Source organism: Ovis aries, chromosome 20 (assembly GCF_016772045.2).
Source record: "Ovis aries strain OAR_USU_Benz2616 breed Rambouillet chromosome 20, ARS-UI_Ramb_v3.0, whole genome shotgun sequence".
Taxonomy (NCBI): Eukaryota; Metazoa; Chordata; class Mammalia; order Artiodactyla; family Bovidae; genus Ovis; species Ovis aries.
In genome coordinates this window covers 50,341,515-50,354,418 of record NC_056073.1, presented here as the reverse complement: position 1 = coordinate 50,354,418, position 12,904 = coordinate 50,341,515, and the positions used below count along the sequence as shown (strand labels likewise).

The 12,904-nt window shown below is 50.3% G+C and overlaps 1 protein-coding gene across 5 annotated transcripts in view; it reads right to left on the bottom strand.

The window, feature by feature from the left end:
* The window catches only part of GMDS (GDP-mannose 4,6-dehydratase), a 419,605-nt gene that overhangs the window by 327,134 nt on the left and 79,567 nt on the right, over positions 1-12,904 (bottom strand). For all 5 annotated transcript variants that reach the window (XM_027958723.3, XM_042237513.2, XM_042237510.2 and 2 more), the window contains exons 2-4: positions 9,774-9,818; positions 3,839-3,926; positions 2,328-2,437 (exon numbers count right to left, since the gene is read on the bottom strand). In XM_027958723.3, the coding sequence (XP_027814524.1) occupies positions 2,328-2,437; positions 3,839-3,926; positions 9,774-9,818 (243 nt within the window). The remainder of the gene's footprint in view (positions 1-2,327; positions 2,438-3,838; positions 3,927-9,773; positions 9,819-12,904) is intronic.

The following is a 12,904-nucleotide window of genomic DNA, read 5'->3' as shown; positions in this document are numbered from 1 at the left end:
ACGTCGGGCGCACATCATGTCACAAACATGTTCCACGTCTCCTCGCTTCTGACTCTCAGCCTTGTATTTTTACCTCAATTTCAACTAGCCGCTCCCACTAACAGTGTCTGTAAACTCCTCCCTGAACCTCCCTGACACCATGCACGCTTTCCCGAGACTGAGATCACCTATCTCTAAAGACCCAAGGATGTCAGCACCCGCCTCTGCCATCCGTGAGAAAGCCAAGACCCCCTGTGGTGGAGGTGGGTGCTCCACTCTGCCATGCACGCAAATGCCACTGAAGGGCGAACCTATTTTACAAGCCAAAATTCATCTCCAATTAAGCACCAGTTTTGCCCATTAGCTGGCCTTTAGGCGAAGCAGACAAAACCCAATAAAAACAGATAAAACTTCACGTGGAGCCGCTTAGAGGAAATCAGCTGAGCCCCTGTGGTCTCTGTATGCACAGCCCGGCCACTCTGGGGTGCTAACCAGACACACCAGGACGCGGCATGTACGGAAAGCATACTGGACTTTCTGAACAAATTACAAACCCATTTTGGAGAAAGAGAAGACTGACTCATTTAATGCTAAAAATGACAGGGGAAGTCCTAATACACATAAGTCTATAAAATACCCTGCATTTTCCCACCATTCCACCTGATGACTTCCAGAGGTGATAAACCATCTATTAAACACCATCACAAAGGAAAGGTCCTCATCTAAAGGAAGCTGGGTAACAGAGTATTCATTCCAAAACACTCTGTTTTGTCTGGAGACAGCAAGAAGCCTAGAGATAAATTACAACGTGAAGATGGACAGGCTGCCTCAATCCAGGATAAAGTCTTCACTCCTGGAGTGGCAGTTACTGCTTCTCCAGAGGAGAGGGGACAGGCCCTCGAGGCACAGCATGCCAGAGACAGCTTTTCAGATGGAAAATACACTCAGACTCACTTAGAAAAATGACTCTGTGCTCACCAAAAGACAAGACCCTGACACCTTCCACAGCCCAGAGCTTAAGCGTGGATATAGAACAGAATCATCAGAAACTAGGGAAGGGAACAAGCACCTTCCGCCACAGCACAGACTGGTAAAGAAGTATCACTATCGGTGGATCGGCTGCCGTCCTCCAAAGTTGACATCTTGGAGAAAAATGTGCTGTGAGGGTCTAATTTTGGCGTCAATAATGAGATCAGGCCTTCTACTTGCTTCTCTTACTATGTGCTACCCTTGGTTTCATTGATCTTGTCTGTAATTTCTTCCTTAAACTGGCAAAGACTATAAAACAGGCATCTAGTTTCCATTTCACTCCAAGCTGGGGGTGTGGACAAACAGCAACCACCTCAAATTGTTTCTGAAGCCAGAATGCCAGGCTTACTGATGAAACAGCCATAAATGCTGACAGAGTTCCTGCTCCCTTTAGTTTGGGGGTGGGGGCTGTTTTGACTTGGAGTTAGTTGCTTGTATTTCTAAGCTCCACTAACTACCCTAATTAAACACGTATCTAAAAGGACTCATACCATCCCTGGCTGCAGCTCTCACTCGGACACAGCAGCAGAAATGGAGTCAAGCAGACTGCCAGAACGCTGGGGGCAGTTCCTGAGGTTCCAGAAAGACCCTCCTCTAAGGAGAGGCAGACAGACCCCCGGAGAATCTGCCTAAATCAATGGAAAGAAGTCAGCACGAGCTACGTGTGCCACAAAACTGAAGGAACAAGAGTCCAGACAGAGTTTTTCCTCCCAATAATTTTCACCACTCACAAGAAAATGTTAATTCCATTAATTCTGACATATTAGCACTCAAAAATACTATTTTCTCAGCCAGCAATATCATCACTACCAAAAATTAATATTAAAATAGAAGTTTTATTGACTTAATTTTCCAACATTTGAACAAAAGACTTCATGCACAATGTGAGTTAAGGCAGCAGAAAACACATCCAAGTGGGGTCTGTGACTGTAAGATCAACCCCAAAGAAACAAATACTTTTACTCTAATGTCATCAGTAAGATTTAATACACTGTTCACTAACAGAGAATATACTTTTAAAAACTGTATTAGCATTTCTGTTAAGATTCTTAACACCCAAACCAGTGCGAAGAATTAAACTCGAGGACTGGAGCTAGTGGTTTTAGGGCTGGACTGAGGAGCGCCAGTCTGCCTCATCGTACTGCAGAAACCAACACAACACTGTAGAGCAATTTCCCCCCAATTAAAAGTAAACTTTAAAAAACAATTTTAAAAAAAAATTAAAAGACACAAAATGGGGAAAAAAAGAAGCAACAGAAAAAAGGAAAATGCGAACCTCAGGACAGAGCAGAGAAAGCGCGCTCTGGCGGGCGGCTCACCTTGACATGGCTCTGGGCTCCGAGGTTGTAGATCTCGGTGGGCTTCACCTCGTTGATGATCTTCACGAGGCAGGTGCTGTCGGTGAGGTCACCGTAGTGCAGCTTCATGTCTGCAGAATTGAAACACACACCGTGAGCGGGAAGGGAACCGCACCGTGCATTCCGAAAACCTGAAGCCTAGATTGGTTCTGGGGTGGCAGCCCGTGACTGTCATCTGGAAAGACACGAAACAGCAGAGGCTCACGCTTGCTGCCACGTCTATAAAGGACCTGTGAAAACTCTGATGCGCTTTCCGTACAAACAAAATCGTCACAGATGTTACACAACTAATGTAGCTTATGGCGCCCAGATGACTGTAAGACCTACCACAAAAGAATGGGATTCAAAGAAAATCTGGAAATAGAGTGTACACTCTCCAAAGAAATTTGTGGTGGTGAGGATGGCTCTATTCAGAAGCGTCCATCCAGTCCTTCATAAACAGTCCTGAAGCCATTGTGGAATGCTGACACGGGCCATGGCTGACCGAAAGGCATCCAAAGTGCTCTGATCCCAAATCTCAGCCGATCCCCACAGGGACTTCCCTGCTGTAAACAGGTGGCACAGGCCAGGGGCAACCTACTCACTTGATCTGTTCATTACTTTTACATTCTGGTCTACAGCTAAAGACAATGGCAGTGCCTTTCTGCATTTTGCACAAAATGATGGTAATTTTCAGAAAGGCTTCACTGAAAACCCTAAGTATTGAGGTGGAAAGACAACTAGCAGGTCATCTTCCTGATGACATCGCTGCTGTGCAATGAACCCACACCTTTCAATATTCAGGGCCTTGAAGTGAGTACAGGCTCCTGGAGGGTCTCTGCTGGCGGGCGGTACCCATGTCCTCATCCCGCCTACGTCTGCCACGTGCTGCGGGCCATGATAGCGTCAACCTCTCTCTGCCTCCACCGGCAAAACAGACTCATTCATGACCTCAGGACCTGCTGCCAAGGTCAGATGAGAAAACTGGGATGTCAGCTTGCAAGTATGCCACCAAAGACCACCACAACTGCAGAGACTGGCAACCGCCTGTGAAGAGATTCACAGAGAGTTTTGACTGCATCTGCTTTTGGACCTGTACTCCCCGATTATGTTTAAAATTAGTGTACAAAGACTGCTTGGCTTGATTAAATTAGACCAAACGTGCAAAGCAGAGGTGGGCTCTGTGTGGAGCTGATCTGGCTCCAGGGCACGGGGACACCTGGAGAAGGGGATCAAAGGCTGGCCTGCAGCGGGCTCTCAGGCAGCATCACCTGCCAGGCCCCTGGGCACAGCCTCAGCACAATGACCCCACAGCCCAGGGCCACAGGCAGGCAGCGAAGGGCTTCAGAGTGTGCAGAGAGCAGTCAGGGCAGGTAACTCAGGGGTAAATAACTGGGGTGTGATGGGCTTTGAGGAGAACGACACTTGAAAATACCTTATCATAATACAGGAAGTTACACAGAAAGAGAGTTTAGAGACAGAAAATGGCTTACTTCCTTCGATGTGAGCCTGGGGGTTCTTATACAGATGCTCGATTCGGCCAGTATTGAATGAACTGGATCGCCGTACAATGCCGTGGACCTGCATTTTTATCATGTGGAAGGAAAAGGGTAAGTTATAACTCATTAATGAAGACTGATCAGAAACTCAGAGGTCATTGCTTTTTGAAAACAACATATAAGTGTGATATACAGACGTTATTTTGAATTAGTAGAAATAATTCCACCACTTGCTCTTCCCCCAGCCCCTGGCCACCACCTGCAGGCACCTCCCTCCAACCCTTTCCAGTGTTTTCACTGCCAATCTCAACCAAAGTATTTAGATGACGACACGGCTTCACAGTGAGCGCTCAGTTGTAGATACTCCAGTGTCTCCTTTTCCAAGCACACACACTTAGTCCTACCGCTGATAAGAATCTCTCTTCCATTTGGAACTGAAGACAGACCCTGTGAGGCCGCATCCACCGCAAGCCTGGCCCGTCTCTCTGACTGAACCTGAGGTCAGGGCTCTCTGCCTCCCGCCCGGCCCGGCCCCCCCCGAGCTCTGCAGCAGGCAATGGGTGTCTAAACAAACATATATCTCCATCCAGAAGAGAACTGGGGAGCAGCTGCTATTATGCAGTCATGTGGAAAAGCTAAGAAGGCGAAGCAGTTCAGGGCAGGGACAAGACTGAGGTCCTATGAGATTTAAGACATGAAGGAAACTCAAAGGAAGGGAGATTTTTTTCTTTCAATCTTTATCTTTGACTTAACCATGACAAGTGTGAGGGGAAAAAAAAGTAGTTGGAACCAGAACGCATACCTGTCCGACACTGAAGAAAAGACTATTTGTGTCAGACACATTAGAGAAATTGTTCAAGACCTGCTCTCACTTCCTCCTCCACGCTGCCAATGCTAACACCGGCTTATGTCACCGGCTGCCCGCGCTCCAGCTCTCCTGGTGGCAGCTTTAATCCTTCTCTTATTTTAGAAGAGTTCCTCCTACGTTGGGTAGTTTCATTTGCAGCTGAATACACTTCTATATTTTAACTCAATCGTTTTCTGTCTATTTCGAACAAAAATTAATCCTTGGCATGACTCAGATATTCCTAGTGTGTGTGGGGGGGCGGAATTATAAGCACATAAGACCTTCTTTCAAAGAGAGAGAAATGTCATCGTCATTTTACGCGGCAGACGCAAGAAACCGGCTTCTGCAGAGGGGCCGACACATCCACACTCAGTGATCCTGCTGGCCGGATGCTTCATGTGGAGAGCCAGAACCACAGCACTGCCCGAGAGAGCCGAAACCAAAGCAAGCGTGCAAACGCGAGAATACTTTAAGACAGGAACATCACAAACTTGGTTGACATTTCGGGAAGCCAACAGTAAAACCTAGGAAACATTACACTGAGATTTGGGTGCACAAACCCCCTACTTAAGGGCTTCCCAGGCGGGGCTGGTGGTAAAGAACCTGCCTGCCAACGCAGAAGACGGAAGAGATGCAGGTTCGATTCCTGGGTTGGGAAGATGCCCTGGAGGAGGGCACGGCAGCCCACTCCAGTATTCTTCCCTAAGGAAGTCCATGGACAGAGGAGCCTGGTGGGCTACAGTCATGGGGCTGCAAAGAATCGGACATGACTGAAGCGACCTAGTACGTACACACACACACACACACACACACACACACACACCCATTACTTAATTTAAAAGCAGAGAAAATTCTACCTAAACTTTGAATTAATTCAACCTGATAGTCTCCAATTTTTCAAGTTGTTAATAACACAGTTCAGCTACTCTATAAACTTAATAAACTTTGTTTAATAAAAACCAAGTTCACATGTATACTTATACATATCAAAACTGGTATTTACGACCAGTTACTTCTGAAATACAAACATCTCAGATGTAATTTGAGCTTTATTTAATAGGATAGAGGGAAATTTTTAAGTTCTAAAAACAGATACCTTAGTTTTGACAATGAAAAACTATAAATGATATGATTTAGTCTTTTTCTCTTGAAGGCTGGTCTCTGGATAAATCACATATCCCAAAAGCCCAAAGCAAAGAGAAATGCTATATCCATACACATTTTATATCAACACAAAGTGAAAGTCACTCAGTTGTGTCTGACTCTTTGTGACCCCAGGGACTACACAGTCCATGGAATTCTCCAGGCCAGAATACTGGCGTGGGTAGCCTGACCCTTCTCCAGCAGATTCTCCTGACCCAGGAATTGAACCGGGGTCTCCTGCATTGCAGGCAGATTCTTCACCAGCTGAGCCACCAGGGAACCCCTTTATATCAACATAGAGGACTGTTAAAAATATTCAATGACATTGATGGACCCAGTATGGAAATCAGACAATTACATGAAGTCTCAGCAAGTAAAGAACTTAGGACTTCACTGCCACACTTACAACCAAAAGCATTAAGCACTAGTTTGGGGCCTTTTTTAAAAGGAAAAAAAATTGTGTTTTAATTTCCCTTCACTCCCAACTCTTGGTATGTGTATATAGGGGAAGAAAGACTGCCAAATGTTTAATCCATGACAGCAGGTATTATTCTAAGAACTAATGAAAGCTGAGTCTGTCTACTTCTGAGACAGGTGAAATGCAAACTTTAAGACAAGCCAAAATGTGTGCACGTTGGATAATCTAGTTAAGAATTTGAGATTAGTGGCTTTTTCTTACAGAAGGGATGTATTTAATATGTAGGATTTTCTGTTTGTTTTCATAAGGATTTTTGGAGAAAAAGAAATGAGCGAGGAAACCAAAGTGAAAAGATGAATGAGCTAACTTCGACTAAATTTAACCAAAATTATTATTAAATTACAGAAGCTGAAAAACAAAATTTCTGAAAAATCTGAGGGTGTTAAATGGAAGTGAGCATTTCTGAAAAATAAAGTGATGAAAAAGAAAATTTCAAGTTCTCATAATGTGAGAAAAAAGCTGATTTGACTTCAAAACCAAGAGTCAGATTAGGCTGTGTAACACAGAAATGCTGATTAACTGAGCACAGTCAATTGACTGACCACAGCGAAGAAAACAGAAAGCCATCACCACTGGATTTGTAAAGTCTCCCCGTCGCGGTTTCTCCTGGAGTCAAGAGTCCTCCAGAGGCTGCTTGAGGCACCTGCCGCCGAGAAGACGGACGACGCGGTTCCGTCAACGGCCAGCACGCACGGGCCGCGCCCGCGCACGCACGCACGGGCCGTGGCCGCGCACGCACGCACGGGCCGCGCCCGCGCACGCACCGGCCGCGCCCGCGCACGCACAGGCAGAGGCTGGCACATATACTGGCGGTGCCCGCGCACACACAAGCGGCGGCCTGCACAGACGGGCCGTGGCCGCGCACGCACGGGCAGAGGCCAGCACATATACTGGCAGTGCCCGCGCACTCACGGGTGGCAGCCTGCACGCACAGGCCGTGGCCGTGCACGCACGGACAGAGGCCGGCATACATTCTGGCAGTGACCACGCTTGCTCGGGCTGTGACCGCGCACGCACGGCGGCGGCCTGCACATATACGGGCAGTAACCGCGCTCGCTCGGGCCATGCCCGCGCACAGAGTGTCCTCTGCAGAGCGAAAGCACAGCGCCCTCACTGCCCCTCCGATCGTGACTCCCATCCACAGGCCAGGGTGTTGCCAAGACCACGCGGCCAGCACCTCGGCCTATGGAGGGCAGACGTGGCCGTCAGGCCAACAGCCAGCACGTTGCAGAGGGAAGGCCACGGAAAGCTTGGCCTCTCTGCACCGAGGCCTCGAGGATTTCCAGCAACTCAGAAGGAAGGACCCACAGCTGAGGAACTGACGCTCGGGAGCTGGTCCTAGCAGACAGCGCCCGGGGCCTGCACAGCCCCCACCAGCTCTTCGCTCCTGAGGCTCCCTGGGGACGGCTCCTCCCAGGCAGGGACCCCGCGCTCACCTGTCCTCTTCACATTCTGAGTCCCTGTGCCCCTGTCACCGAGTGGAGCAACACAGGTTGTCCACATGCTCCCAGATACAGCTTTTCAAGGGTTTGACCGTGTCCTTCATTTTTCTGGTTTCTCTCTGTATTTTTGCACAAATAGGTACGAAAGCATATTGTCGGCTTATCTGCTAACGACGATGCCAGGAGGGCACCTGAAACCAGAGACACCTTCCCGGGAAGCTTCGCTCCTCTGGTTTCCTTTCCCTCACGATGAGAAGAAGTGGGCGCAGGGCTGGGACCTGGGCAACGTCACACACCCGCCCTTCCCTGGTGCTAGTGACAGGCGGGCCAAGGGCCTCCTGCAGAGTCTGACCAGTCCCTCTGCTGGTCAGCACCGAGCTACACCCCTGCCTCTGGGGTCAGCCCCCGGGCCCGGGCTCCTCTGCACCACTGCCCACATGCATCTCACCGGCTCTTCACCACGATCTGGGGGCCACGGGTACGCAGTTCCTAAGTCCCGGAGAGGCCGTGGAGCGGGCAAAGGATAAGGACACAGTCCTGCGTGGCGATGGCCAAGGGCTGCCTCGGAAGCACCCTGCCTGCTCACCCCCTGCTCCAAGTTGGCTGGCGCTACAAAGGGGCAAATTGCCCTCTGCACTTTTAACAATGTGTAGAATTAAATCCGTAAAGGTTAAAGGGAGATTTTCTACAAAACCTGAGAATTATTGGCTTTTCTCATCACAAGATGACACCTGCAGATATCCTGTAAATAATGAACACAGGCTAGCTCTGCTCTCTTTATGACCACTCAATGTGTGTGTGTGTGTGTGTGTGTGTGTGTGTGTGTGTGCGCACACTCAGTCACTCACTCGTGTCTGACTCTGTGACCCCATGGACTGTAGCCTGCCAGGCTTCTCTGTCCATGGGATTCTCCAGGCAAGAATACTGGAGTTGGCCTGTTCCAAGTGGGTTGCCATTTCCTTCTCTAATGATATCATATGTAACATAACTCTAAAATGCTCTGCTTTGCAGAATACATACTGATCACCCAGTTATTACAGGAATCCACGTATGTGAACGTGTGTACACGTATATTTCTATAATTACATCTTACCTATCTTGATGGCATTACAAGATGTAGAACTAGTTATTATTTGATAAAGGCACAGAAGGTTTAATCATATCTGCTCCTAAAGTCTAACAAAGTTCTCAAAACTTATGAGTTACAGTAAAAAAAAAAAAAACAAAAACACTACATTCCTTTTCTTCAAATCCTGCTGGTGCTTAGCTGCCAGATTCCTTGCTATTGCTTTTCCATTGGTCCATGGTGCACATTTTTTAAACAACGCACCTGCCATTGGAAAAATGTGGCATCCCAAGTTATTCATGCAAACACCCCCGAATCAGGAGGAGCATGTGGGCCGCTGCTCAGGATTCTGCTGACTGCAGAGCACAAATCTCTAGAAAGGCACGTATCCAAACACCGTCCTTAAAAAGGGTAAGGTGCACACACGCAGCTACACCCATTTCATACATAAAACTCTTGTTTGTTTTGGGGAAAGCAGGAAACTTGGAAGGAGGAGAAGAGGCAGGAAAGGAGGATGAGGGCAAGGGCAGCAAACGCAGCCGCTGCACTGGCCGCCCCAGCCCACAGGCCAAGAGCCGGAAAGCCAGCGTCCTGAGGTCAACTCTGCCGCTCAGGCTGGAGGGCAGCGAGCTGTTACTGCTCGATGCAAATCAAGGGACTTCACTGGGAGCAGGACTTTTTTGTGTAGCCACGACCTCATAAAGTCACCCGAGAAGGGCCTGGCGGGCCTGGCGGCTGGTTTATCTGAGAATGTGGGGAGCCTGCAGAGCCGGGAGCGGGGAGGGGGGGCCGCCCGCGTTCGCCGGCAGATAAACTGCACAATGGGCTGGCGCGGGGACAGGCCCGGGGGCTCATTCCGCCCCTGCCTCCTTATCAGAGTTTCCGTGGAAAACACGCACAGAGGAAGCAGAGGAAGCAGGAGGCCGCGGGATTCCACCCGCTCAGGGACTCACCTCGTAGCCCTTCTCCAGCAGGAACTCAGCCAGGTAGGAGCCGTCCTGGAAGACAAGGAGAGACAACGTCAGACCCGCCGCAGCCACGACCAAGGCTTGAGAGCAGCCCTCAGGGGCTCTGTGGACGTAAACACGGCCCACAGCAACCGACGCGAAAGACGGCTCAGACGACATCCGACGTGAACACCGCGCGCTGCTCTGCTGTCCTCCAGGCCTTGCCACAGGCGGGAGCTCATCTGAGCCTGCGGGGGGACGAGGCGGGGGCCGCTGGCATCACCACCCCCACAGGGAGAGATACTGGGGGCAGGGACACTGGGGCAACGGGCAGGACGTGAGGTTTCAGAGGCTGGTGGATCTGGTTCAGGCCTGGCCACTTGTAAGCCGTGTGAAACACACAGAACCTGTGGGCCTTGCAGAGGCCTTGGTGCTGCTGGGACATAAAATAGGACTCTGACAAAATCGGGGGTGGGGGTCACTGGGGGAGGGATGAGACAGGAGCTGTGGGGGCTGGGGAGAGGGCAGGGTGTGGACGGGGAGGGGGCCGACAATGCAGGGTGCTGACATCCCTGGGAAAAGCCAGCATGTGGAGAAGAGGCCCTCCAGGCTTCGAACCCAAGGGTCTGGAAAGTGACGAGAAAGGGTTCAGGGGTTTTGGGTAGGGGCAGTAGACGTGATCAGATCTGTGTCATCCCTGCCCGTGTGCAGGCACACGTGGATGGAGCTCAGCAGAAGGAGTGCACTTATTTTATGGAGACTAGTTAAGAGCTTCGTTTGGATGCATCTTAAGTCGCGCATTCTCTAAGATCAAGGTGTCAGACTAAACACAGAGATTTGCAACTTGCTTTTTGTTTTATTTTATTTACTTAGGCTGTGTGGAGCCTCTGCTGCAGCCAAGCCCTTCTCTAGCTGTGACAGGCGGGGGCCCTTCTGCAGTTGCAGGGTGGGCCTTCTCCTTGTGGCATCTCCTCTCACGGAGGCTCCTGAGCTCCAGAGCTCAGGCTCAGTGGCTGTGCTGCACGGGCTCAGCGGCTCCAGGGCATGTGGGCTCTTCCCAGATCAGGATCGAACCCATGTCTCCTGTGCGGGCAGGCGGATTCTTCAGCACTGAGCCACCAGGGAATCCCCTCCCAACTTATTTTCTAAAATTCTTTTATAAATGCCTAAGTAAGGAGAGGGGGTCTGTGCATTTTATGTGCCACTTTCAGGGAAAGAAAGCATGAGAGTCATCTAACTGAACCACTAAGAGGCCACACGGCACAAAATCACGGTGCCAGAGACAGTGACGGTGCAGACCGCCCCAGCCCTGCCCGGGTGACCAGGAGCATCACAACCAGCCCGTAGCTGTGTTTTTGCTCCCAGCCCAGGCAGGCCCCTCACCCATCCAGGCTTCACAACTGCTGGGGCTCTGTGCGCAAATCTGGTTGGGAGCACTTGGGTTTTCTTTGGTTTCCTAAGTTTGAAAAAACCTTAAAATATCCTTTTGAGGTTCAAAGGTGTCTATCAGATACTCCAGGAATAAGAAGAATGAAGTGGGCTTTATTCCTATCATTGCTGGACTCAAAGCTGGGACTGGAGACACCCTGCCGCTCTGGAAATGGCGCGGTTGCCTCAGGGGGGTTCACACTTTGGCGCAGAAGTCAGAACGAACTCAGGCAGGACCACTCGGCAAGGGTATCAGGGACACATTTTGTGGTTCATTGAAACATGCAGCAAGTTTTCTTCTGACTCCTTGATACAAATACTCCGGCATGTAGACTCATGCAGAGAAGAAGAGAAGCTGTCTAGCATAGTCCTTTTCCTCCCCTCTCGTGATATACACACAGCTGCTCGGTTTCACACACCCAACATGCAAAGTAAATCAGACAAGACTGCTGTACAACGCACACTCAGACAAGCCAGGTCAATCGACAGGACCCAAAAGCCTTATATGCTTTGCACATTTTTTGTTTCTCTTGGAATAAAAAGTTAAAATGCACTGTACTTCACCACAGTTGCCCAGAATGTTTTAAAAAAGGAAAAAAAGGCAGCAGCGAGACCCTGGGGGAGGGGTGAGCTGTGATTATCCAGACGCTGATGCGAAGCAGACCTGCCAGGGCTGGACGCCGCCAACAGGTCCTGTTCTTCTCACCGGGCCCTCCTCAAACTTTCCAGCCGCCTGGAACATTCTGCACCAGCGGTGGCACCCGCTTCCTCCCCACTTCCTTGCCAGGCCTCCCGAGCGATAGGGCCGGCAACACAGTGTGGGAACGGAGCTGCAGGGTCCCGGGCCCCAGCCTCCCCTGGCCCCCAACCCTGCGCCAAAGCCCCTCCAGCAAGACAGGTGGAAGACTGACCCGTCACCCCCGAGGCTGCAGCCAGCGCCGCAACCGGACACCCGACTCTGCAAATCCGAGGGGCTAAGGGACTAAGAGCCCCGCTCACTCACCATGAGCACACTGACTCTGGGACAGGTTCCAGCCTGGGCTCAGTCCTCATCACAGAAACGTTTTCACTGGAGAGCTGACACTCTAACTGTGACTCTTTCCATCTGACTTTGCACACAGCTATTAAAAGAATCTCCTTTCCATATTAAAGGCCGTACAGCTTGAAGCAAGCACTGCGGCTTTGACATTTTCAAAACACAGAAGTATTTTCTATCTTATTCTCACAGGAACACCCCTGGAGGGCAAGCAGCCACTTGGCCTGTGAGCTACGGAGGCAGGTGGAGGTCAGCTGCCCACCTGGTCCCCACCGTGAGAGGGGAGGCAGGACTAGAGCCCGGGGCTCCCACCACTGTCACCCAGAAAACACGCTCCACCTCCGGGACCCACCAGCCCATGTCAAAACCCAACACAGTAATAAAAACTCCAAAATGGACTCATTGGCAAATCAAACTGCTTTTGTTGCTCTGCCGTCATGACAGGGCAACGGTGCCTCTTGTTTTACCCAAGTGACCCAAACACAGAGGTCCCATAGCTTCAGGACCACCTGGAGCTCGGAGGACTAGGCAGGCCGCAGGGCCTCAGGTGGGCACCAGCGCCCCTGGGGAAGTGCCACAGTGCGGTTTGGAGGCGCACTCGGCTTGGTGGTGGATGTTCGTTCTGGGCTGTAAAGCCCAGGGGCCAGAGCCACAGTCTAGAATCCAAAACAGG